This window comes from Phyllobates terribilis, unplaced genomic scaffold, assembly GCF_046119375.1.
Source record: "Phyllobates terribilis strain yellow unplaced genomic scaffold, ASM4611937v1 Scaffold_12__6_contigs__length_324123572, whole genome shotgun sequence".
In the NCBI taxonomy this organism is placed as follows: domain Eukaryota; kingdom Metazoa; phylum Chordata; class Amphibia; order Anura; family Dendrobatidae; genus Phyllobates; species Phyllobates terribilis.
In genome coordinates this window covers 290816598-290844325 of record NW_027362772.1, presented here as the reverse complement: position 1 = coordinate 290844325, position 27728 = coordinate 290816598, and the positions used below count along the sequence as shown (strand labels likewise).

General features: G+C 42.6%; 1 protein-coding gene across 2 annotated transcripts; it reads left to right on the top strand.

Annotated features, from left to right (window-relative positions):
• The first annotated feature begins 265 nt into the window (after nt 1-265).
• On the top strand, nt 266-23233 carry LOC141172708 (interleukin-18-like). 2 transcript variants are annotated; one of them, XM_073657155.1, is made up of 6 exons: nt 266-418; nt 4126-4176; nt 14165-14260; nt 17349-17486; nt 19579-19712; nt 21699-23233. In XM_073657155.1, exons 1-6 carry the CDS (start codon nt 400-402, stop codon nt 21909-21911), a joined length of 651 nt encoding a protein of 216 aa, XP_073513256.1. In that variant the 5' UTR covers nt 266-399; the 3' UTR covers nt 21912-23233. The 2 variants fall into 2 exon arrangements, with proteins under 2 accessions (XP_073513256.1, XP_073513257.1); XM_073657156.1 differs by lacking the exon at nt 14165-14260.
• Nucleotides 23234-27728: the final 4495 nt, after the last annotated feature.

The following is a 27728-nucleotide window of genomic DNA, read 5'->3' as shown; positions in this document are numbered from 1 at the left end:
AGTGTTGCACAGGATCCCTTCACTGTCAGTGTCCACCCCCGGATAGATATTCTATGAATAGACAATCTTGATTATTTGGGCTTCCACCACCCATACTCCCCGATGACTTGACCCCATTTAATTTGGACATCTCATGGAGGATTTCTTGGTGGCTTGTTCCCTTTGGCTGTTGTTATGAATCACTATTGAATGTCATTGTTACGAACAGCTTTTTGCATTGTTGAGGACAACGTCTTCACTTTCTCGGTGCTGCAGGAAATCTGTATATGACTTCCCTATGTGAGAACACGTGACGTTGAACTCAGAAATGACCTCAGTGTGAGAAATCAAGTGGGTGGTTGTACTGTAGATGTCTATATACCTGTGCTCCGTCTGGGGTCACACACAACGAGCAGCACCATGGAGATGACAGCAGAAGGTAAGTGTGACCTTGGACTTGTGTACGGCAGCCGTATAGATAAATGTGTGTTTTTACTATAAGGGAAGTCACCATACATTGTAATGAACGATGCACAGATCAGATTTCAGCTCTGCAGCTCCGTAGTATTTGTCGTACCACACCCGGAGTCCTCAAGAAACAATAACTTTCTTGCTTACTGCAGAACAGATGGAAGCAATGTTTGGTTTCTCCGATACCTACTGTGGGATTCAATCTAATCTCTACTTTATCTCGTATAACTAATCCTGACAACCTCTGAAATAAAGGTCATCAATATTAGATCGGTGGGGTCGGACTTGGGGCTTCTGTACTTGCGTAGGAACTACCGGTACATCTCCTTTATTATTTCAGTTCACCTGCACAATATATTTTTTGAAAACCAGTAGACAATTATTACTGCTTTATCTCATTAGTCGGACCCCCCACTGAGCTAATATTTTTGGTCCATCCACCTCGATAAACCTTTTAAGATGGCCATGCACACTTGATTAACGGGGCAAGTGAAAATGCAAAAAAAAACTTTTTACTAAACTTTTCTAACCATCATTGTAAAAAAAAAAATTATATATATATTTTCCACCTCTTTATTAATAATTTGTGGGTGGTTGATGACCACCACTCACACTCTTCCCTTGCCAAAAGAACACCAAAGTAATCTTAGTGCCTCTGTTGTGATTCATATCCGGTCACCCCTTACATCCTAGGGGCCATTAAATGAAACATGCAAAAAGAAAGTACGCCAAAAATGAGAAGGAGCGGCCAGGAATACCAATGTGCCACGACTTATGAAAAACTTTTTTGGGGGGAGCAGCCATGTTCGTCATCTCTAGATAAACGTATCCCTTTAAATCTTGTTACAACACAAACTCCCAATTTCTAAGAGCATACCCTATTGGAGAGACCATAAATGTCTGAAATGCGAATGCCCTTTAAAAGCGCACCTGTCAGCACGATTATGCTAAGTAAACTACATACACTGTCAGGTGGTCGCCATTACACAGAATAAAATGATACCTGGGTTGATGAAATCCATCCTGTAGTTGATGAAAATAATGCCAGAGCACCAAAGAAAGCCCCGCCCACAGGCCGCCCTGAAGCAGGAGCATCTCATTATCTCCAAACTACAAATAAAGATTAAACAACAACCACAGGACGGATTTCATCAACCAAGGTATCATTTTAATCAGTGTAACGACGCCAACCTGACACTGCCAGTAGTTTACTTAGCACAATCCTGATGACAGGTAACTTTATATGCAAAAATTTATGTAATTTTGCTGTCAAGGGCAGCTGAATTTTTTTATCACAAAGGGTTTTCTTTAAAAAAAAAGAAAAAAAAGAAAGAAAATAAAACATTAAATTGTCTCAAGAAAGCCAACTAAAAATGTATACAGAAAAAAATGAATTATTGTCATTTCTATCTTTTTGATCAATACACTTTAATCAGATTTTGGATTTTTATGAGTTGCACAACCTAATTTAAACTAGCAATTTTTTTGGGAGCTGATAAAAAGGAAAACTACACTGCTCAAAAAACAAAGGGAACAAACAGAATATAACTCCAAGTAAATCAAACTTCTGTGAAATCAAACTGTCACTTAGGAAGCAACACTGATTGACAATCAATTTCACTTGCTGATATGCAAATGGAATAGACAATAGATGGAAATTATTGGCAATTATCAAGACACCCTCAATAAAGGAGTGGTTCTGTAGGTGGGGACCACAGACCACATTTCAGTACCAATGCTTTCTGGCTGAAGTTTTGGTCACTTTTGAATGTTGGTTGTGCTTTCACACTCGTGGTAGCATGTGACGGACTCTACCACCCACAGAAGTTGCTCAGGTAGTGCAGCTCATCCAGGATGGCACATCAATGCGACCTGTGGCAAGAAGGTTTGCTGTGTCTGTCAGCGTAGTGTCCAGAGGCTGGAGGCGCTACCAGGAGACAGGCCAGTACACCAGAAGACGTGGAAGGGGCTGTAGGAGGGCAACAACCCAGCAGCAGGACCACTACTTCCGCCTTTGTGCAAGGAGGAACAGGAGGAGCACTGCCAGAGCCCTGCAAAATGACCTCCAGCAGGCCACAAATGTGCATGTGTCTGCACAAATGGTTTGAAACCGACTCCATGAGGGTGGTATGAGGGCCCAACGTCCACAGATGGGGGTTGTGCTCACAGACCAACACCGTGCAGGACGCTAGGCATTTGCCACAAAACACCAGGATTGGCAAAGTCGCCACTGGTGCCCTGTGCTCTTCACAGATGAAAGCAGGTTCACACTGAGCACATGTGACAGACGTGACAGAGTCTGGAGACGCCGTGGAGAGCGATCTGCTGCCTGCAACAACCTTCAGCATGACCGGTTTGGCAGTGGGTCAGTAATGGTGTGGGGTGGCATTTCTTTGGAGGGCCGCACAGCCCTCCATGTGCTCGCCAGAGGTAGCCTGCCTGCCATTAGGTGCCGAGATGAGATCCTCAGACCAGACCCCTTGTGAGACCATATGCTGGTGCGGTTGGCCCTGGGTTCCTCCTAATGCAGGACAATGCCAGACCTCATGTGGCTGGAGTGTGTCAGCAGTTCCTGCAAGATGAAGGCATTGAAGCTATGGACTGGCCCGCCCGTTCCCCAGACCTGAATCCGATTGAGCACATCTGGGACATCATGTCTCGCTCCATCCACCAACGTCATGTTGCACCACAGACTGTCCAGGAGTTAGCAGATGCTTTAGTCCAGGTCTGGGAGGAGATCCCACAGGAGACCATCCGCAACCTCATCAGGAGCATGCCCAGGCGTTGTAGGGAGGTCATACAGGCAAGTGGAGGCCACACACAATACTGAGCCTCATTTTAACTTGTTTTAAGGACATTACATCAAAGTTGGATCAGCCTGTAGTGTTTTTTTCCACTTTAATTTTGGGGGTGACTCCAAATCCAGGCCTCCATTGGTTAATAAATTTGATTTCCATTGATGATTTTTGTGTGATTTTGTTGTCAGCACATTCAACTTTGTACAGAACAAAGTATTCAATGAGAATATTTCAATCATTCAGATCTACGATGTGTTATTTCAGTGTTCCCTTTATTTTTTTGAGCAGTGTATATTAAACTGCCATCAAAATAATTATGTGCAACCCCCCATAAAAATGCATAAAAAAACCCACCATAAACAGTTAAGATTCCCCCATACCTGAAATATCTGTCAGCCAAATGGGAGTTCTCTCTGTTTTTAAGGAGGAGAATGAAATTGGAGTAAGTGCAGATGGCGTCTTTTTCAGGTGGGCACGCTCCGTCAAAAGAATGAACATGAGCATAGGAATCAAAAAGACGACTCTGCATAGGTTCCATCTCTTTGAACTTTTTTTTTAACCGCTTCCAGTTTTCAAAGACGCAAAGAAGTTTAAAAGTTTCAAATATCTGATCCTTTTTGTTTTATAACAGATAAGTCTCCAGCAGAAATGTCTGGCATAGGCTTCATCCCCACTCCCCGTTGAGAACACATTCACGCTGGTTCGAGAGGAGGGCAGGAGGAATAGCTGTCTCCTGAACCTTTGACAGCTCTCTAAGCTGCGCTGCTCCTTTACTTACGGGTTTCTTCATAGATCACAGCTGATCTCCAGAGACATCTAACCAATAGGGATTTAATCACCGTTATCAATTGTATTTAATTCTTTTTTTCTTCTGCAGAAATTGACTTTGAAATATTTTCCATACTGAATGGGATTTTACATTTCAGAGGTGAGTATAAGTTAATCAAAACTTTACTAAAAACAACAATGTCCAAAGTTAACCTCTTTAAAGGGATCGGCAGGATTTCAAACCTCAAACTATTTATATGCGCATGCAGCTCTTTTAATGACAAGTCCAGCAATATCTTTACGTGACCAGTCCCTTCCTCCATTACTGAGAAATCAGTCTTTGAATTGATATGTAAATAAGGCTGAAGAGCTATAGTAGATCTGAAGCCTCTGTCACTCCAGCTCTATTCCTTGTCCAGCTTCGCCTCCTCCTCCTTAGCTGACAGCTCCTTTGCCGGAAGTGCACCAGGTAGGATGACTATACGGGATACTTATAAATCTCAGGGTGGAAGATCACTTTAATTCTTCAGATCATTATGTAAATATAAATGTATTATTATATTTTTACTACATATTTTTTCTTTATTTTTGCTGCATAATATGTCTTTTAAGAGGTAATAGCACTTTTTTCATTTTTTTATTGCTGTTTTTAACGCTAACTAGGGCATCTATAGGCGCTGTAGTTACAAAAAAAAAACAGCCAAGTCACAGGCAGACCTAATCCAGATCTGCTGGGTCAAGTAGAGGCATCAGAATGACCAATGTTTGTATTCAATACATGACACTAAACCACCTCTCTCTGTTCCCCAGGATCTTCCACTATTTTTTTTTATAGGGAGCCTGTCACCACGTTTTCCTCACATAAAGTACAGCCAGCACCTTTAAGCCCTCTTTACTAGTGTTGAGCCACCCCCGTAGTGTTCGGGTTCGGTTCGGTTCGTCAAACACCGGGATGTTCGAGGAACTGTTCGTCGAACTGTTCGTCGAACACCTTAGAACACCGTCGAACACCGTTAAAACCAATGGCAGGCAAACAAAAACACATAGAAACACATAGAAAACACCTGCAAAGGTGTCCAAAAGCTGACAAACTGCTCAGAAGACACTCTCTTTAAAAAAGCCGGCCGGCAAATTCAGCAGCGGCATACACCGGTACCCGACAATTTAGACAAGAAGGAATAGAGCATCACACATAGATTAGATAGATAGAAACATGTCAGTCACACATATAAGAAGCACAGTGACAGTGTTGGTTACTGCACTTGTCATTTAGTGTAAAGGATTTATTAAAAAAAATATTAGTGTTTTCATGCACCGTCTCTTTAAAAAAGCCGGCCGGCAATTCAGCATCTGTACCCGACAATTTAGAACAGAAAGAATAGAGCTTCACACATAGATTAGATAGATAGAAACATGTCAGTCACATATATAATAAGTACAGTGACAGTGTTGCTTACTGTACTTGTCATTTAGTGTAAAGGATTTATTTAAAAAAATAATAGTGTTTTCATGCACTGTCTCTTTAAAAAAGCCGGCCGGCAATTCAGCAGCGGTACCCGACAATTTAGAACAGAAAGATAGAGCATCACACATAGATTAGATAGATAGAAACATGTCAGTCACATATATATGAAGTACAGTGATAGTGTTGGTTACTGTACTTGTCATTTAGTATTAAAATAAAGGATTTATTATTAAAAAAATTGGCGTGGGGTTCCCCTTAATTTTAGGCTCTAGCGGAGGTTAAGCAGACGGCTGGGGCAGATGTTTGAAGCCTGGGAAGGGGGTAATACCCACGGAGCTTCCCAGGCTACTAATATCAGCCCCCAGCTGAATACATAGCCTTTACTAGCTATTAAAATGGGGGACCCCCCAAAAAAAATGACGTGGGGTCCCCCCTAATGTAATAGCTAGCAAAGGCTAGGCAGACAGCTGGGGGCTGATATTAATAGCCCAGGAAGGGTGCCATGAATATTGGCCCCCTCCCAGGCTAGAAACACCAGCCGTCAGCCGCCCCAGAAATGGCGCATTCATAGGATGCGCCAATTCTGGCACTTAGCCTCGCTCTTCCACGCTGCCCTGGTGCGGTGGCAGGGGGTAATAGGGTTGGGGTTGATGTCAGCTTATAATGCCAGCTGACATCAAGCCCAGGTTAGTAATGGAGAGGCGTCTATAAGACACCCCCATTACTAACCCCATAGTCAAAGTTAAAAAAAACACAAACACCCAGAATAAAGTCCTTTAATTGAAATAAAGACACAATCCTTTATTGTTCTAAATTAAACCATACTTACCATCACGCCCATTCCAGCTGAAGCCAACGATCTCCTGCAATAAAAGAAAAATAATAAAGCAACCTCATCCTTACCTTTCCATGGTTCCCAGGACAGCTTCAGCTCTGCTACATCGAGATGACAGGCTGGACCGCAGCAGAACGCCGCCATCCAGCCTGTCATCCCGCAGACACTGAGAAGCGCAGGCTTGCTTGCGCTGCTCAGCGTCTCTCTGTGACGACATCCAGATGAGCCGAGTTCATGTCCAATGAACTCGGCTCACCTCATGCACGTCACTGACAGCGTGGGAAAATTCTCACGCTGAAGCGCTGATTGCAGGAGAATTTTCCCACGCTGTCAGTGACGTGCAGGAGGTGAGCTGAGTTCATTGGACATGAGCTCACCTCATGCACATCACTGACAGCGTGGGAGAATTCTCCTGCACTCAGCACTTCAGCGTGAGAATTTTCCCACGCTGTCAGTGACGTGCATGAGGTGAGCCGAGTTCATTGGACATGACCTCGGCTCATCTGGATGCCGTCACAGCGAGACAGTGAGGAGCGCAAGCATGCCTGCGCTTCTCAGTGTCTGCGGGATGACAGACTGGATGGCAGCGTTCTGCTGCGGTCCAGCCAGTCATCTCGATGTAGCAGAGCTGAAGCTGTCGTGGGAACCATGGAAAGGTAAGGATGAGGTTGGTTTATTATTTTTCTTTTATTGCAGGAGATCGTTGGCTTCAGCTGGAATGGGTGTGATGGTAAGTATGGTTTAATTTAGAACAATAAAGAATTGTGTCTTTATTTCAATTAAAGGACTTTATTCTGGGTGTTGTGTTTTTTTTAAATACTTTACTAGAAATTCATGGCGGTCATGTCTAATACTGGCGTGACCCCATGAATTTTGGGCTTGGGGCCAGCTGATAATACCAAGCTGGCCCTAACCCCTTTATTACCCAGTGAGCCACCGCACCAGGGCCCTGGATGAGTTGGGTACAGCGCCAGAAGATGGCGCTTCTATGAACGCGCCATTTTCCGGGGTGGCTGCGGACTGCAATTTGTAGCGGGGGGGGGCCCAGAAAGCTTGGGCCTCCCTGCGCTGCAGATTCCAGCCCCCAGCTGCCTAGTTGTACCTGGCTGGACACAAAAATAGGGCGAAGCCCCACGTACTTTTTTTTTTAATTATTTCATGAAATTCATGAAATAATTAAGAAAAAAAGGCCTTCCCTATATTGTTGTGTCCGGCCAGGTACAAATAGGCAGCTGGTGGTTGGGGGCAGCCCGTTCCTGCCTGCTGTACCTGGCTGGACACAAATATAGTGCGAAGCCCCACTTCAATTTTTTTTAATTATTTCATGAAATTCATGAAATAATTAAGAAAAAAAGGGCTTCCCTATATTGTTGTGTCCGGCCAGGTACAAATAGGCAGCTGGTGGATGGGGGCAGCCCGTTCCTGCCTGCTGTACCTGGCTGGACACAAATATAGTGCGAAGCCCCACTTCAATTTTTTTTAATTATTTCATGAAATTCATGAAATAATTAAGAAAAAAAGGGCTTCCCTATATTGTTGTGTCCGGCCAGGTACAAATAGGCAGCTGGTGGATGGGGGCAGCCCGTTCCTGCCTGCTGTACCTGGCTGGACACAAATATAGGGCGAAGCCCCACATCAATTTTTTTTTAATTATTTCATGAATTTCCTGAAATAATTTAAAAAAAATTGACGTGGGGCTTCGCACTATATTTGTGTCCAGCCAGGTACAGCAGGCAGGAACGGGCTGCCCCCAACCACCAGCTGCCTATTTGTACCTGGCCGGACACAACAATATAGGGAAGCCCTTTTTTTCTTAATTATTTCATGAAATAATTTAAAGAAAATTGACGCGGGGCTTCGCCCTGTTTTTGTGTCCAGCCAGGTACAACTAGGCAGCTGGGGGCTGGAATCCGCAGTGCAGGGAGGCCCAAGCTTTCTGGGCCACCCCCGCTGCAAATTGCAGTCCGCAGCCACCCCGGAAAATGGCGCGTTCATAGAAGCGCCATCTTCTGGCGCTGTACCCAACTCATCCAGGGCCCTGATGCGGTGGCTCACTGGGTAATAAAGGGGTTAGGGCCAGCTTGGCATTATCAGCTGGCCCTAAGCCCGAAATTCATGGGGTCACGCCAATATTAGACATGACCACCATGAATTTCTAGTAAAGTATTTAAAAAAAACACAACACCCAGAATAAAGTCCTTTAATTGAAATAAACACACAATTCTTTATTGTTCTAAATTAAACCATACTTACCATCACGCCCATTCCAGCTGAAGCCAACGATCTCCTGAAATAAAAGAAAAATAATAAAGCAACATCATCCTTACCTTTCCATGGTTCCCATGACAGCTTCAGCTCTGCTACATCGAGATGACAGGCTGGACCGCAGCAGAACGCTGCCATCCAGCCTGTCATCCCGCAGACACTGAGAAGCGCAGGCTTGCTTGCGCTCCACAGTGTCTCTCTGTGAGGGCATCCAGATGAGCCGAGTTAATGTCCAATGAACTCGGCTCACCTCATGCACGTCACTGACAGCGTGGGAAAATTCTCCTGCACTCAGCGCTTCAGCGTGGGAGAATTCTCACACTGAAGCGCTGAGTGCAGGAGAATTCTCCCACGCTGTCAGTGACGTGCAGGAGGTGAGCTGAGTTCATTGGACATGAGCTCACCTTATGCACGTCACTGACAGCGTGGGAAAATTCTCCTGCACTCAGCGCTTTAGCGTGGGAGAATTCTCACGCTGAAGCGCTGAGTGCAGGAGAATTCTCCCACGCTGTCAGTGACGTGCAGGAGGTGAGCTGAGTTCATTGGACATGAGCTCACCTTATGCACGTCACTGACAGCGTGGGAGAATTCTCCTGCACTCACCGCTTCAGCGTGAGAATTTTCCCACACTGTCAGTGACGTGCATGAGGTGAGCCGAGTTCATTGGACATGAACTCGGCTCATCTGGATGTCGTCACAGAGAGACGCTGAGCAGCGCAAGCAAGCCTGCGCTTCTCAGTGTCTGCGGGATGAGAGGCTGGATGGCAGCGTTCTGCTGCGGTCCAGCCTGTCATCTCGATGTAGCAGAGCTGAAGCTGTCGTGGGAACCATGGAAAGGTAAGGATGAGGTTGCTTTATTATTTTTCTTTTATTGCAGGAGATCGTTGGCTTCAGCTGGAATGGGCGTGATGGTAAGTATGGTTTAATTTAGAACAATAAAGGATTGTGTCTTTATTTCAATTAAAGGACTTTATTCTGGGTGTTTGTGTTTTTTTTAACTTTGACTATGGGGTTAGTAATGGGGGTGTCTTATAGACGCCTCTCCATTACTAACCTGGGCTTGATGTCAGCTGGCATTATAAGCTGACATCAACCCCAACCCTATTACCCCCTGCCACCGCACCAGGGCAGCGTGGAAGAGCGAGGCTAAGTGCCAGAATTGGCGCATCCTATGAATGCGCCATTTCTGGGGCGGCTGACGGCTGGTGTTTCTAGCCTGGGAGGGGGCCAATATTCATGGCTCCCTTCCTGGGCTATTAATATCAGCCCCCAGCTGTCTGCCTAGCCTTTGCTAGCTATTAAATTAGGGGGGACCCCACGTCATTTTTTTTGGGGGGTCCCCCATTTTAATAGCTAGTAAAGGCTATGTATTCAGCTGGGGGCTGATATTAGTAGCCTGGGAAGCTCCGTGGGTATTACCCCCTTCCCAGGCTTCAAACATCTGCCCCAGCCGTCTGCTTAACCTCCGCTAGAGCCTAAAATTAAGGGGAACCCCACGCCAATTTTTTTAATAATAAATCCTTTATTTTAATACTAAATGACAAGTACAGTAACCAACACTATCACTGTACTTCATATATATGTGACTGACATGTTTCTATCTATCTAATCTATGTGTGAAGCTCTATTCTGTCTGTTATAAATTGTCGGGTACCGCTGCTGAATTGCCGGCCGGCTTTCTTAAAGAGACGGTGCATGAAAACACTAATATTTTTTTAAATAAATCCTTTACACTAAATGATAAGTACAGTAAGCAACACTGTCACTGTACTTCTTATATATGTGGCTGACATGTTTCTATCTATCTAATCTATGTGTGAAGCTCTATTCTTTCTGTTATAAATTGTCGGGTACCGCTGCTGAATTGCCGGCCGGCTTTTTTAAAGAGACGGTGCATGAAAACACTATTATTTTTTTTGATAAATCCTTTACGCTAAATGACAAGTACAGTAAGCAGCACTTTCACTGTACTTCGTATATATGTGGCTGACATGTTTATATCTATCTAATCTATGTGTGAAGCTCTATTCTTTCGGTTCTAAATTGTCGGGTACAGGTGTATGCCGCTGCTGAATTGCCGGCTTTTCATGTTTCACTGTTGGCACTGTTCCCATCGATTTGGGTAATCACTGTAATGCCACAACCACCATGGCTGTGGCATTACAGTGAGTGGCAGACAATCCCTGCATGATTGGTGCTCTAAATAGCGCCAGACATGCAGGACACGCTTTTGGTGCACGAACAGTTATCGAACATAACCTCGAACAGCCGAATTTTTTGCAAATCGTTCGGGTTCGTCGAACAACTCGAACACCGCCCAAAACAGCTCGAATTTGAGATTGGCGAACAGTTCTAGTCGAACACCGCTCATCTCTACTCTTTACCATGATTCTAGTGTGCTGTATGTCTGTCCCCAATCTCTTATGCAAGGCGAAAAAAAGAGCTTCTATTATGCTCATACATGGTGCGGTCCAGTCTGATGGGCGTCTCTGGTCTAGATCCGGCATCCTCCACTCTGCCTATGATCGCCGTCCTCCTTCTTGCTTCATGTGGATGATGCTTCCTACGTCATCCAGTGTCCCCTATCACACTCCTGTGCAGGCGCACGTCTCTCTGCCCTGTCAATGGCTGTCAATGGCTGAGCAAAGCACTGTTGTGCGCATGCGCCGGCGTTACCTACAGGTCATTGAAGCTCTTTGGCCTTTTTGGGCCCATGAGCACCGCAGTAATTTGCTCTGTCCTTGGCAGGGCAGGGAGAAATGTGCCTGCGCAGGAGGGAAATTGGGGGACACTTTGTGGATGACGTAGGACTCGTCATCCACATGAAGCAAGAAGGAGGACGGCGATCGTAAGAAGATCAAAACCAGGGACGCCCATCAGAACGGACCGCACCGTCTGTGAGTATAATAAAAAGTCTTTTTTGTGCCTTGCATAGGGGGTTGGGGGCATACAGGTAGCATACCAGAATGCTGTTGAAGAGGGCTTTACAGGTGCTGGCAGCCCTTTACACGAGGTTCCCTTTAAGTAACATAAGTTGCCAGAAATTCTCCCTTTTTACTTCCTGAATGTCGCAGCCGTTTTATTAGATATTTCTTTTGTTGTTTATTGAGAAGTACAGTATATGAATTAGAGAGGTTGCCGCAAAACTCTTCACATGGGAAAATCTGAAAAAGGGGAAGAAAGTGCTACGCTTGACTAATTGTTTAATTGCTACTCGCATGTTGCTTCAAATCATGGATGCAATGATCAGACGTGGTCAGTGGCTAGGTCACTTCATATACTAGGATGTAGCAGGAGTTAAGGCTCCCTGGTTTTCACCTTTTAACCTCTACACAGGAGTATGGCCTTCAATTCAGGGGCCCTTGGGTTGGATCAACAGAGTAGCTGCTTGCCAGTAAATCAAGCCGAGGGATTGAACCCAACAAGTCAGGTCTTTACCACAGAGTTGGGACAAAGACAAAATCAGGAACCAAATATTTTGGTCAGGGGGAAGACGGGTTCAAGTCCAGGGAGTCAATCAAAAATGGGTGTCAGGCAGAGAGAGGGCATCCGAAGGAATGAACAGGAACACCGACAGGTCAGAATACACTGTGTTCCAAATTATTATGCAAATAATATTTTCTCAGACTTTCCCAAATTACCTATATGAATTGCAGTCATTGTAATTTTCCAGTCAAATAACTATTAGAGTACAATTGAAAGGTTTTTGTACAAACTGCCTATGATAACAGTATATTTAAAAAAAAATTAAAAACTCAAACTGCACTCAAAATGCATGTTCCAAATTATTATGCACAGCAGAGTTTTCAACCTTTTCATTTCAATAAAGAACAAAAAAATGGTCATTTTTGAAATTATAAGCATTAGCAGATTATTACAAACTGAAATCAAACAGTTTTCAACTCAAAACTTTATTCTAGGTGATGTTACATTTGCACATAGGACCCTTTGTTCGAAAGGAGCTTCTGAACTCTCTCGTCCATTGAATTTGTCAGGTTTTGGATGGTTTCTGCTTCAATTGTTTTGCATGAGGACAGAATACCCTCCCAGAGCTGTTGCTTAGATGTGAACTGTCTCCCGCCATCATAGACACTCCTTTTGATGATGCTCCAGAGGTTCTCAATGGGGTTGAGGTCAGGGGAGCATGGGTGCCACACCATAACTTTGTCCCCTTTTATGCCCATAGCAGCCAGAGATGCAGATGTGTTATGTGCAGGATGAGAAGGGGCATTATCATGCATGAAATGATCTCGATAGTTCAGATGGATGGAGTGGAGGATGGCTGGTTGATGGACACCCCATGCAAACACGGCTACGGCGCTAACAATGAGGAGGTGGAGTAATGTTTTGGGCTGGAATCATAGGGAGAGAAATTGTCAGCCCTTTTAGGATCCCTGAAGGGGTAAAGATGAACTCCATAATGTATGTTGATTTTCTCAAACAGCACTTCCTTCCATGGTTCAAGAAGAAGAACCGTGCATTCCGCAGCAAGATCATTTTCATGCATGATAATGCCCCGTCTCATGCTGCACATAACACATCTGCATCTCTGGCTGCTATGGGCATAAAAGGGGACAAACTTATGGTGTGGCACCCATGCTCCCCTGACCTAAACCCCATTGAGAATCTCTGGAGCATCATCAAAAGGAGTGTCTATGATGGCGGGAGGCAGTTCACATCTAAGCAACAGCTCTGGGAGGGTATTCTGTCCTCATACAAAACAATTAAAGCAGAAACCATCCAAAACTTGACAAATTCAATGGACGAGAGAGTTCAGAAGCTCCTTTCGAACAAGGGGTCCTATGTGCAAATGTAACATCACCTAGAATAAAGTTTTGAGTTGAAAACTGTTTGATTTCAGTTTGTAATAACCTGCTAATGCTTATAATTTCAAAAATGACCATTTTTTTGTTCTTTATTAAAATGAAAAGGTTGAAAACTCTGCTGTGCATAATAATTTGGAACATGCATTTTGAGTGCAGTTTGAGTTTTTTATATTTTTTTTAAATATACTGATATCATAGGCAGTTTGTACAAAAACCTTTCAATTGTACTCTAATAGTTATTTGACTGGAAAATTACAATGACTGCAATTCATATAGGTAATTTGGGAAAATCTGAGAAAATATTATTTGCATAATAATTTGGAACACAGTGTATAAGTACACTAGGGAAATATCAATAATCTTAATAGGAGGCCGGAAAGGGGTTAGAAATATTATTATACTCACCTGTCCTCGACTTGGAATTCTTCTAGCTTCAGAATGGTCTTCCATCGTTGACTTTGCCTCTAGATGCCCCAATGCGGTCACATGGGGCATGACAATAACCTACATTGCTCTACAGGACTCATCCACACTGGAAGACCGATCTGAAGCTTGAGGAAGACAGGTAAGTGGCATGCCTAGAACAGGTGAATATATTTTCTTTTTAACCCCTTCCTGGGCCTATAAAAATACAGTCAAAGAGGTAGATTCGTGCAGGTCAAATCTCAAAAATGCTCTATTTTGTCAATTTTAAACTGTTCCGGAAATTCGGAATGAATTTGATTCTTTCTGAATCGATGCATTCATCTCTCACTAGAACGTGACACAGTGGTCTCTCTGTGTCTCACCGATTGTTGCCCAGTAGCGGCCTCAGGCGATTGTGCTCATTTCAAAAGGAACAATAATGAAAAAGGTAACAACAAATTATATAGGGATGTGGTGAAATAGAGTACCTAGAAATAACCAGGTGCTGGAATTTTCCAGCAATTATTTTATCTTTATTGACTTCCTTTGCAGTAAAATTCTTATCTCTACAAATAAGGAGACAGATTTATGGCCAGTTGGGAAAACATTGGTTCATGTTTATGGATACTTTCTAGGGTCAGCATTAATAGATTCAGTGTAAACGTGACCTTAAATTCACAGATAAGGAGTTATAAATCCTGATGCAGTCTGGGCAAACAACCAGTGACTATAAAGACCTGTGAGGAAGGGACCATGAGAAATCCTTGAATAAATAATAAACCACTCCCGATGGGTCTAGATCGCTCATTACACTTCCTGCTACGTATAGTCCAAAAGTGTAACTTCTAGCAACTTTGCAGGAGAATCCAACTTTATGGAGTTAAATCTTCTTTATTAGAGCAGTGTTGAGGTTAAAACTATGGTAAGATAACAACGTGTGCATAGTCTATGCCTGGGACAGCCCAGCTGTCGAAGCGTTTCTGGTGTTTCCACCCCTAATCATGAATTTATTTGTTCATGATTAAAGGTAGAACCACCAGAAACGAGTGGATAGCTGGGCTGGCCCAGGCATAGACTATGCACACGTTGTTATCTTAACATGGTTTTAACCTCAACACTTTCACTAAAAAGAAGATTTAACTCAGTGAAGTTGGAATCTCCTTCAAAGCTGCTTTGATTGCGTCCAAACAAAGACGTTTATCCTCCGGAACATATGGGACATAGATGATGGTGAGCTGGTTTTTCTCACATTCTTCGTAACTACTAGTAATCCCAAACCAGTCTACACATTAATTTCCAAAATGGACCAAACCAGTCTACACATTAATTTCCAAGATGGAATCGCCATCACTTTTATTAAAAGGGCTGTGATTTTGGACCTAACTCTGAAAGCCAAAACAGACAGCTCTAGGTCTGCTAGACCAAAGCGATTATTCATTTAGTAAGATGTAAGTAAAAGGAGAGGAAATGGATTGCCAACTCTTGAGGAACTTCCTGGAGGAAAAAGAGGAGGCCTACTGGAAGAGTAGGGAAATCTCCTGGGAGCTGCTAAAACGTCCTAGAAACTAGCACTTTCCAAAAGTTTATTTCAGAGCATCACATTAAACAAATACACATACAGTGGGGAAAGTAAGTATTTGATACACGGCCGATTTTGCAAGTTTTCCCACCTACAAAGAGAAGTCTATAATTTTTATTGTAGGTACACTTCAACTGTGAAAGACAGAATCTTAAAAAAAAAATCCAGAAAATCACATTGTATGATTTCTAAATTATTAAATTACATTTTATTGCTTGAAATAAGTATTTGATGACCTACCAACCAGCAAGAATTCTGGCTCTCACAGACCTGTTAAGTTTTTCTTTAAGAAGCCCTCCTACTCTGCACTCATTACTGTCCACAAAATCAATCACATTCCAACTTCTCCACCATGGCCAAGACTAAATAGCTGTCTAAGGACACTAAGGACAAAATTGTAGACCTGCACAAGGCTGGGATGGGCAACAGGACAATAGTCAAGCAGCTTGGTGAGATGGCAACAACTGTTGGTGCAATTATTAGAAAATGGAAGAAACACAAGATGACTGTCTTCCTCGGTTTGGGGCTCCATGCAGGATCTCGCCTCGTGGGGTAAGGATGTTTCTGAGAAAGGTCAGGAATCAGCCCAGAACTTCCTGTAGAGAGCTAAAGACCCGCCACCACTTTATGTTGAGAGACAAAGACCAACCCCACTTCCTGTAGAGGCAAAGACCGCCCCCATTTTGTGTCAAGACAAAGACACACCCCCACTTCCTGTAGAGAGGCAAAGACCCACTCCCCACTAACTGTAGAGAGACAAAGACCCACCCCCACTTATAGTAGAGAGACAGAGACGCACCCCCACTTCCAGTAGAGACAAAAACCCACCCCTACTTCCTGTAGAGAGACAAAGACCCGCCCCCACTTCCTGTAGAGACAAAGACCACCCCCATTTTGTGTCAAGACAAAGACACACCCCTACTTCCTATAGAGAGACAAAGACCCGCCCCCACTTCCTGTAGAGACAAAGACCCACCCCCACTTATAGTAGAGAGACAGAGACGCACCCCCACTTCCAGTAGAGACAAAAACCCACCCCTACTTCCTGTAGAGAGACAAAGACCCGCCCCCACTTCCTGTAGAGACAAAGACCACCCCCATTTTGTGTCAAGACAAAGACACACCCCTACTTCCTGTAGAGAGACAAAGACCCGCCCCCACTTCCTGTAGAGACAAAGACCCGCCCCCACTTCCTGTAGAGAGATAAAGACCCGCCCCCACTTCCAGTAGAGAGACAAAGACCCGCCCCCACTTCCTGTAGAGAGATAAAGACCCACCCCCACTTCCTGTAGAGAGATAAAGACTCGCCCCCACTTCCAGCAGAGAGACAAAGACCTGCCTCCACTTCCTGTAGAGACAAAGACCTGCCTCCACTTCCTGTAGAGACAAAGACCTGCCCCCACTTCCAGTAGAGACAAAGACCCGCCCCCACTTCCTGTATAGAGACCAAGATCTGCCCCCACCTCCTGAAGAGACAAAGACCCACCCCCACTTCCTGTAGAGAGATAAAGACTCGCCCCCACTTCCAGTAGAGAGACAAAGACCTGCCTCCACTTCCTGTACAGACAAAGACCTGCCTCCACTTCCTGTAGAGACAAAGACCTGCCCCCACTTCCAGTAGAGACAAAGACCCGCCCCCACTTCCTGTATAGAGACCAAGATCCGCCCCCACCTCCTGAAGAGACAAAGACCCGCCCCTACTTCCAGTTATCTCAGTGCCTTTGTTGCTAGAGATGAATTACATGTGAATACAGGGAGTAGGCAGCAATTTAGAAGGAACGTAGACATCTACAGACCGACACTTAGGGGTAAAACGCAATAATTGATAAAGTTATCTGTAGATTGTCTATCACTTTTTGAATTAAATTAGATCATCTGAAAATACAGGGGCAATTTAAATTAAAGGAAAAGTGTCTATATTTTTACCTTTCTCTAATGTCCATCATTGAAATTACAGACAACTTACAGACAGATGCATGGAAGAAGTCACAGAAGTGCATAACAGCAAGTATTGAGAACATTTTCAAACAATGCTTGGAAGCTCACCCGGATGACCCTGATGGTGGTACTGCGGTCTTTGCTAATCCAGGATCAGGTAGTGAAAGCAGCTTGTGGCCAATGCATTCTTAAAGAGGTTGTCCACAACAGTTAACATTGCCCCCATGGTTTTAAATTGTGGCAACAAGTCTTTTTGTAAATACCTTGCGTGTTCTTTATTGCCTGTGAGCGGCGCTATCGCCAGCTGCTCACCAGGCATCACGTGACCCCCGGCTGCAGCCGGCTCTGACATCCGCTGATGTCACGTTAAGTTCCGGCTGCAGCCGGGCGTGACCCAGTGACGCGCTCCCCTCTGATTTATGGGCTGTGGTTGGGGGTTTTACCGCACATCACAGCCAAGCATTCACCATGCGCTTTCCCAACGAAATAAAGAACACGCAAGGTATTTACAAAAAGACTTGTTGCCACAATTTAAATTGTTGTGGACAACCTCTTTAATGTTTAGCTTATAGTTAGACTTGTTCTGTATGTAAAGCAGACCTGACATCTTTTGGAAGTTTGCAACCCGGAGAGGATGAGTTTTTTTCATTTTAATTTTATTCAGGAGTTCAAAGATCCTTGTCCTAAGGGATGAGGAAAACCTTTCTTAAGCGGTCACTGTCGCATTACTAGAACGCCCAGAGACTCAGGTTCAGTTTATATGGCTACCTGTCTCACTGGACATTCTGGTAATATGTGCAAACTCTTTAATTGTCCTACCCCGGCTGTATGTGTTACAGTCTGTTGTGTGTCTGTTATGGGACAATTGTCGCTTTGTTTATTTCTTACATGTTACACCTATTGGGATGTGCGTTATATCGGCGTAAGTGGCCTTTTTCTTTTTTTTTTCTTTTACCTCTATGTGTAGTTTTATTTTGTATTATGCTGGTTTTAATCTAAGCAATACTGAAGATTTAAGTATTTTTGCAGGATTGAGTTCTATATATTGGCATAATAGCTGGTGGTTATTGCTTTCTTGTGTTTTATCTCAACCTAAAGCTGGATTCACAGCTACACTGCTCAGTACCGTTGTATGATATCCATGCTGCTGCTGACCATGAACATATGATACATAAAGACAGAAGAGCAAGAATCCTTCATGTCTGTGTGTATTGTGTATGAGAGACTCATAGCAGCTAACCTACACCCACTAGCTCAGAGGCAACTTGAAATTAGAGATAGAACCTGCAGAGGGAAAAACTAGTGAAAACATGCAGGATAGAAGTCTTATGATGGCCAGAAATAAGAAGAGCAGCAATCCTTCATGTCTGTGTGTGTGTTGTACATGAGAGACTCATAGCAGTTAACCCTACACCCACTAGCTCAGAGGCAACTTAAAATTAGAGATAGAGCCTGCTGCAGGGAAAAACTGGTGAAAACATGCAGGATAGAAGTCTTATGATGGCCAGAAATATGAAGAGCAGGAATCCTTCATGTCTGTGTGTGTTGTACATGAGAGACTCATAGCAGCTAACCTTCACCCACTAGCTCAGAGACAACTTAAAATTAGAGATAGAGCCTGTAGAGGGAAAAACTGGTGAAAACATGCAGGATATAAGTCTTATGATGGCCAGAAATAGTGTTATGCCTTATATTTCGACACCTGAAAGGACAAGTATGCTTAAAGTACCAGGGTAGAATTTGAAGCCAAAATATACAACACATACATGGAACTATATTGTTACTTACCAACATCAATATTGTAAAGACGTTTAAGTCCTGTCCTCAGAGCACCCCAAAATGCCAACATTTGTTACGGATTTACATTAATTCCTTATTTTAGGGCTCCGGTCATGCCCAAATTTGCTGGTATGGTTTTCAAAAATTCACAAGTGTCAGCAACTTTAGCCGTTAACAGTACAGATGAGCAAACCCGAACTTAAAAGTAATTAATGGTAAATTTAATGTTCGGAGTTCCAGGAGAAGGAGAGAGAGAGAGCTAGGAACAGAGAGACAGAGATTCAAAAGGACAGATATTCAAAAGTTCTGGGGTGAGGGTTGAAGTTGGTGGACAGTTCTGGTACCTAAACTGAACTTTGGACTAAAGTTCGGTCAAATACCAGAACCCAAACTACCACGGGTCTGTTCATCCCTAATTAACAGCTTAAAATAAGACAAAAATGTTCTGTGTTTTATTTTTTTGTTTTCAGACTGGCAGAGATTTGAGCTTCAGATATATAACTCTACTACCAAGAGTGATGGACTACCTGTGGCATTTGGTGTAAAGTATAAAGATAGGAAATATTACATGTGCTGCACAGAAGACATGCAGCTTTATTTCAAGGTAAGACAAAGTCAGAGGAGACTGAAGGTCAGAGACCATAGATCATCATTTGAAGTGATATGCAAATGAGGCTGAAGAGCTATGGTAGATCTGAAGCTTCTGTCACTCCAGGTCTATCCCTCGCCCAGCACCACCTCCTCCTGCTTGACTGAAAGCCTCTATGTTGTGTGACTTCAGGCCAAGGAGTCATCACTCAAGCAGGAGGTGGTGCTGAGTAGAAAATAGAGCTGGGGTTACTGATTTTTATTGCTAAGCCAGCCTTCTTCTATTTCTATACACTGTGGCAGAGAAGGGGGCTGGCCTTTCACACTGTACTGCCCCACAAGAACATAAGTGAGTTCACCCTTTCTGTCCTATTACTGATATTCTTTGAGAATGCAAAACAGTGAGCACCATGTGATTAAACGGGGTGACTCACTCACTACTTTACCCAGAAAAATTGCTATAACTTCTAAGACATGGTCGACCGTACTGAAATTTGGACTGGAAATACCTTGTTTCATTAGAACTAAGAGTGCAATGAACCTCAGCGACACTAACAAGATAAATCCTCACGAGTGGTCTCGCCAACTTATCGCCTCACCAGTCGTTTCCTATACGAGATAGACTTTCTGAGTGTCGGTAGTTTGTGCGTGATGCTTACATTTCACTCCTGCCGAATTCCTACTTCATGTTTTAATGTACAGATGTAATTCGGAGGAACGTCCTTTCATTGTGAAGACTTATTGGAAAACTGAGTCCTTAAACAGGTGCCGAAGTGAGTTTCTAAATAAGTTTGGAAGTTCGAAATCCGCCGTCCAAGTAATCTCCAGGGAACTCTGGCCACCAAGATCGCCTGATTTAACACCGCCGGATTTTTTCCTTTGGGGCCATTGAAAGTTCAGGTGTACAGTATCAAGTCACGAACATTACAGGCACTCCTAGAGAACATACAGCAAGAAATTCAGGCTATGACCCCAGTCCTCCTGCAGAATACATTCAACAACATAGAGCGGACCGTGCAGGCTTGGCTGCGAACGGTGGACATCTTCAACACCTGCTTTATAACATCAGTTTCTCATTAACCAATCCAAATTTTAGTACGAAGGATCATCTCTTTTAGACATTAAAGCAATTTTTACGGGTAAAGCAGAGAGTGAATCACCCTGTACTATACTTTTGGAAAGTCTCATCATTTTTAGTCAATTTCACATTTTTTTTTTACATAAACGCATGTTTTGTTTTTTTGTTTCTAAAATAGTATTTTTGCCTTTAAGTTTTCTTAAAATAGTTTTTTTTAAAATTTTATTGCAGAGCTCTAAAATAATTCACCTTCTCCAGGTCCAGCGCTGCCTCGCTGTCCCTGCTCTGGCCTTTGTTGATTGGCTTCAGCACTGTAGAAATTACATCCCCATTGCAAAGAGTAGAGCAGCGGCAAAGAGGCGGCACTGGTCCTCGGGGAGGGCGAAGAGCATCTTAGTTTGTTATTTTAGACCTCTGTACTTCTAAAGTACAATACATTTTAAAGAAGAAACAACTACTTTAAAAACGTGAGAGTGTTTGACTTCTATAGTCTTCAGAATGGGTTACCAATGAGATTTGGGCCGTGAGCTCGTTTTTATGTCTTCTCCTGAACCATCTTCTAAGCTTATTTTTGACTTCAACTAGGTTCAAGAGGAATGATAAGGGTTAAAAAGCTGTAATCGGACTGTGCTCGCTGACTGATTCACTGGTAACTTATCCTACAATCTGATATGTACGGTTATGCATGTACATATACACACACAGAGGTTGTAGAAGTCAAATGGTCCAAAATTTTTAATAAAACCCAATCGCAAAAATACATTTAGTTCAGGAAAAGAAAATTGGCTAAAAATGTGTCCATATGCTTTAATGTGTCGCTTGATATAATGCATGAAGAAGCAGAAGGGTTAATGAAGGGCGGACTTGGGGATGGACATGCTATCCAGTGCTTTACGTAATCTATAGATGCTTTCATTGTTACAGAAAGGAGACTTGCCCAACGATATTGCCGGAAACAGCAGCGATGCCATCTTTTTCCAAAAAGTATTCTGCGAAGGCGACGACGGCTTCAAATTCCAATCAGCTCTCAAATCGGGCTACTATTTAGCAGTCCGTAACGAAGGCGGAAAACAGAAGTTGGTTCTCCAGGAAAGTGAAAGTTTCAGTGAAAAAGAAAAGTTTATTGTAAATTGGTGAAAGATATGGACGGAGAAGCCAATCCAAAAGGGAAAGGAGTTGATGGAGTTCTGGCTGACGCGGAATCGTAAAGACTTGATGACACATTTACAGCTGGCATCGCCATGTTACTCAACAAGTTGGCATGTTATGAGTGGATATGGCACGTATGACCCTGCAAATACTAAACCTTATTCTTAATGGGGTATTCCACCTTTGACGTTTATGGCCTATCCACTTGTCCCTGTACCCTAGCCACCACATCATTGTAGCTCAATCTATTCACTTCTATGGGCCCCGCTAAGAAGAGGGGATCGGGAAGGCCAGTCTTGATGGGGTTAGCGAAATACTATTCTGCAGGATCAAGCGGTGGGATGCATATCAGACAGTTACAGCATATATTGTGGATATGCCATTAAAAGGAATGTCTGGTTTCATACTTTTCCCATCCACTGTGTCTATTGTATCATCGTTTCTCCTTGTGGACAGTGACAAGCCTGACATGCAAGAATAAGGAGACTTATAGGCTGGGGAGCATTGCACAGCCTATAAGTCTCCTTACTCTGGCATATTGTTCTCCACAAGGAGAAACGTTAGCCCTTAGACCCTAGTGAAAGGTCTCTCATACAGCCAAATCAGATCTCATGCTTTGCACTGAGGAGGGGCAACACCCAGAAACACGTGTCTACAAATTGAGATTCTCGTTTGGCTTTTTTTTTGTTTTGGCTCATTAAAGGGTCGATATAATGACTTTTAAGATTGTTAGTTCCAATAGGTGGCGCTAGAGTTCAAGTCCTCTTCGTCTCTGAAGAGACAATTCACATATCATGGCATGGCACACAACTTTCTAATTTATTATTTTTCATCCCCGGTAGTCCCCAGACTGCTATAGCTTTGCCACCTTCTGAAATGACTGCCTCCTAAGGCGTGCCCTGTACATATGTCAGCAGTACCGTGGTTCATTGGTACCATAGGACCGCACACAGTTCCTGTGGTTCCACTTTTGGAAAGGGCAAGATGGTCTGCAGACCTGGAGGAGGACTAGGCCGGGGAGATAAGAAATAGAAAGCGACCAGTAGGAAGAACTGTTTGAAGCTAAAACTACTACTATAACCTCCGCAGCTCTGGCACAAAGTAGTCTGCAAATGGGTAATGATTTGGCTAAACCCAAGTGAAAATTGTCTGTAGTTCCTTTTTTGGGGGGGGGAGACAGATGACCCCTTTAATGTTTAAAGGTGTGAATACCCTTTGAAGAAATCTTTCTCCATTTGTGAATACTAGAATTTGTTAGTTTTGTTTGTTTTTCATTGTCTTGTTTTATAAAACTTTATTAACCACTATAACATTTCCTTTATGTATTATTTCATTAATCTAAAACTATTGGCAAAAAAGAAAATAATTGATATAAAACACAGGGGAAATGGAGAAGGACTTATTATTAGCGGACGTCTAAAAAAAATGGAACTTCAGCAATTAGTGTCAGACATCTGCTGGAAAGCCAAATATATATCAGGATACAAGTAAACGGGCTCAGCCATTCATGATGAGTACACGGTTTTATCCGTAAATAAATTTTATCAGGCCAGACAAGGATACTGTATATACAGTTGAAACCAGAAGTTTACATACACTATATAAAAATACACATATGCATGTTTTTCTCAATATCTGACATGAAATCAGAATATTCCTTTCCCGTTTTAGGTCAATTAGGATTACCATCATTTTTAATATTTGCCAAATGCCAGAATAATGAGAGAATGTTTTAAAGGCATTTTTTATTACTGCAAAGTCAAAAGTTTACATCCACTAAGATTCCTATGCCTTTAAAAAATTCTGGACTGCCCATATGATGATGTCATGTGTTTGGAGACTTCTGATAGGTTTTTTGGCAACATCTGAGTTAATTAGAGACACACCTGTGGATGTATTTTAATGCACACCTGAAACACACTGCTTCTTTATGTAGCATCATGGGAAAGTCTAAAGAAATCAGCCAAGATATCAGGAAGAGAATTGTGGACTTGCACAAGTCTGGCTCATCCTTGGGTACAATTTCAAGATACCTTAAGGTGCCTCGTTCATCTGTACAAATAATTATACGCAAGTACAAACAAGATGGGAATGTCCAGCCATCATACCGCTCAGGAAGGAGACGGGTTCTGTGTCCCAGAGATGAACGTGCTTTGGTCCGACATGTGCATATCAACCCAAGGATAAAAGCAAAAGACCTTGTGAAGATGATGGCGGAAGCTGGTAAGATTGTGTCAATATCCACAGTGAAACGAGTACTGTATCAACATGGGCTGAAAGGCCACTCTGCCAGGAAGAAGCCATTACTCCAAAAGAAACATAAAAAAGCCAGATTAATGTTTGCAAATACACACAGGAACAAAGACCTTAATTTTATTTTTGGAGACATGTCCCGTGGTCTGATGAAACTAAAATTGAACTTTTTGGGCATAATGACCATCGTTACGTTTGCAGGAAAAAGGGAGAAGCTTGGAAGGCTAAGAACATCATCCCAACTGTGAAACACGGGGGTGGCAGCATTATGTTGTGGGGTTGTTTTGCTGCAGGAGGGACTGGTGCACTTCACAAAATAGATGGAATCATGAGAAAAGAAGATTATGTGGCAATACTGAATCAACATCTCAAGACATCAGCCAGAAAGTTAAAGCTTGGGCGGAAATGGGTCTTCCAAATGGACAATGACCAGAAGCATACTGTTAAAATGGTAACAAGTGGCTTAAGGATAAAAAAGTCAATGTTTTGGAGTGGCCATCACCAAGCCCTGATCTCAATTCTATTGAAAATTTATGGGCAAAGCTGAAAAGGCTGCGAGCAAGGCGGCCTACAAACCTGGATCAGTTAAACCAGTTTTGTCAGGAGGAATCGGCCCAAATTCCCACCAACTATTGTGAGAAGCTTGTTGAAGGATATCCAAAACGTTTCACCCAAGTCATTCGGTTTAAGGGCAATGGGACCAAATACTAATGAAATGTATGGAAACTTTTGACTTTGTAGTAAGTAATAAAAATGCCTTAAAACATTCTCTCGCTCTCATTATTCTGGCATTTCGCAAATATTAAAAATAATGGTAATTAATGTTGAGCGAATTTGTTCGGCATTTCAAATTCGTGTTCGTGTTCAGGGTTCCGGCTTGTTCAAATGCCGAACAAATTCACTCAACACTAATGGTAATCCTAACTGACCTAAAACGGGAAAGGTTTATTCTGATTTCATGTCAGATATTGAGAAAAACATGAATATGTGTCTTTTTATATAGTGAATGTAAACTTCTGGTATCAACTGTATATAAAAAAAATTATTGCTCAAGTGGAGCGTGGACTATGAGACTTAAAAGATTAGCAAAATTTTTATGTCTAAGTTTGCTAAGAAAGTCAAGGGGTGACACCATTAAGTCTAAATAAATGAAAGGTGTATTACTCTTCACCATTGAAGTTGCACTTCCCGAGATCAGAGCATGAGGTCCACATTGCACAATACAGATGACATTACAACCTTTGGGGATGATACTCAAAAAAAAAAGTTTAAATTAATTTATGTAATTTTCTCTTTTTTTGCCGTTTTTTTCCAGCCCAATTCATTGTGTTTTGAACTTTTTTTTTAAACTCTTCGACACTTAACTTTTCTTCAAATTTATGCGCCCAAGTGTTCTACACTGGTGGTTTTTTCTTTTGCGTAGTTGAAGGCCAATGTGTAACATTTTAATGGATCACATGACTTTTAACTCTAAAAAAACTAAGCCTACAATACAAGCAAAAGAGCCAGAAAATACATATTTGCAGTTGCACAACATACAGCCAAACATCTTGTTCCCTTTTCTTTGTTGGCAGATTTTACGTCAAATTCAACAAAATGAAGAACAAGACAAAAAATAGTGAATTAAAAAAAATGGAAATGATGACTAGGAGCTTTTGCAGTGTTCGAAAAATCTAAAAGGTGTCAAATTAGGTCACTTAAAAAAGCCGCCCATGATTAAAACACGTTTCTTACAAAAAACTACATTACATCTGTTCACAAGTTGTGCGTTTGGTACTCCTTTTATAAGGACAGGTGAAAACCACTAGAGCTGCAGTGCTGGAGTATTACAACTCACTACAATGAAGAGGAGCTGCAATACTCCAACACTTTAGTGGTTTTCACCTCTGTTTATAAAAGGAGTATCAGCAAAAAAAATACTGTTCAAACCAAGCACAGGTGCTTGATGCATCCTTGGTATGGCCAAACAATTCAGTGCACCCTTCCACCTTCTTGTTTTCCATCTGTCTATGCCTCCCTCTTCCTTGATGGACACCTCTGGCTTTAAAGGAACCAAAAGGAGTGCGGACATAGATGGAAAAAAACTAGCAGGTAAAAAAGGGCATTGAACTGTTCGGCCACGACAAGGGTGCCCTGAATGCCTGTGCTTGGTTTGAACAGTCATTATGTGAAGATAGACTCCTTTTATAAACAGAGGTGAAAACCACTAGAGCTGCAGTGCTGGAGTATTGCAGCTCTGCTTCATTGTAGTGAGTTGCAATATTTCAGCACCACAGCTCTAGTGGTTTTCACCTGTCCTTATAAAAGGAGTACCAAACGCACAAATTGTGAACAGATGTAGTGCAGTTTTTACCGCTTAGGCCACATAGAGAGGTCATGTTGCAGCTGTTACAATTGTCAGGGTGGTAGAAAAACTGCCCTTCTACAAAACAAAGCAACTATTACAAAAGCCATTAAAAACCAACACATTGGCCCCTTCCATCTGTTTTTTTTGGCAGTTCTATCTGGACTTACATTTACCTTTCTGTAGGGATCATATGTTTAACATCTACATAACCGTTGTAACCAATCATTGGCCTAAACATAGAGTTACAATCATGGAGACATCAAAGCGGAGGTCAGTGATTGGCTGCAGCTCACACAGAAGTGAATGTGAGCTGATTCGGATACGTGTTTTACACTGGGAAAATGCCAACAGATGTCGGATATCGATGATCTATCCAAGAGATAGGCCATAAACATGCAAAGTCCGGGACAACCCCTTTAAGTTATAAAATCCTAGCCAACAATCACCACCATTGAGTTCAACAGGACTTGAATAAATTTGAATTGGGGAACCCATAATGTATTGGGTTATTGACAATACAGACCACCTTCTCTTCTAGGACCCCAACCCCTGACCATCAAACCATCCATTACATCAAGGCGAGGATCAAACAGGTGGTTCAGCATTTCTCTACATACATTTCGATGGAAGTTATACAAACTGCTTTCTGGGAGATATCGAGGCAAATCCATATTTGACAACAAAAAACAAACAAAAAAATACTATCTTCTGGATGTATGTTACATGGATATTTTCACTCGAGACCTGTTCCCTGATGTCCGATGACTCTGACGTTGTGTAACCGTTCCCGCTAACAGTTCCCTCTGACTTCCTTTTAATTCTGTGGTTTTCACATTTTTCTAAATTTCCATTCTAACATTTGACACGAGAATACATGACTTCAATTTCCCAAAACTTAATCTTGTTTTCATGCAAAAAAAAAAAAAAAATCAAAAGTTCATCTTGAAAAGTGTGATGCCAATGAAAATTCCGGGAAGTCACCGAAGCCAGAAGCGGTAATGACTGCAAAAGTGCTAAAATGCCTTTAATACAATATCTGGTGGCTGCAGGATTATCACCTGGTCTGGATTGTCAGAGGATATGAGGAAAATATGTAAAAAATCACTTGTATTCGGGGAGGCATAAAAAAAACAACAAAGTGCTATCAGCAAATTTTGAGTAGATGAGTTTATTATTTCTACCTCGTCTTCTGCTCGAGCTTTTTG

Coding starts and splice junctions, on each gene's coding strand:
- LOC141172708 (XM_073657155.1), top strand. Junction 17,487..19,578: donor CTTTGCTAATCCAGGATCAG/GTAGTGAAAGCA, acceptor TTTTGTTTTCAG/ACTGGCAGAGATTTGAGCTT. Junction 19,713..21,698: donor ACATGCAGCTTTATTTCAAG/GTAAGACAAAGT, acceptor TCATTGTTACAG/AAAGGAGACTTGCCCAACGA.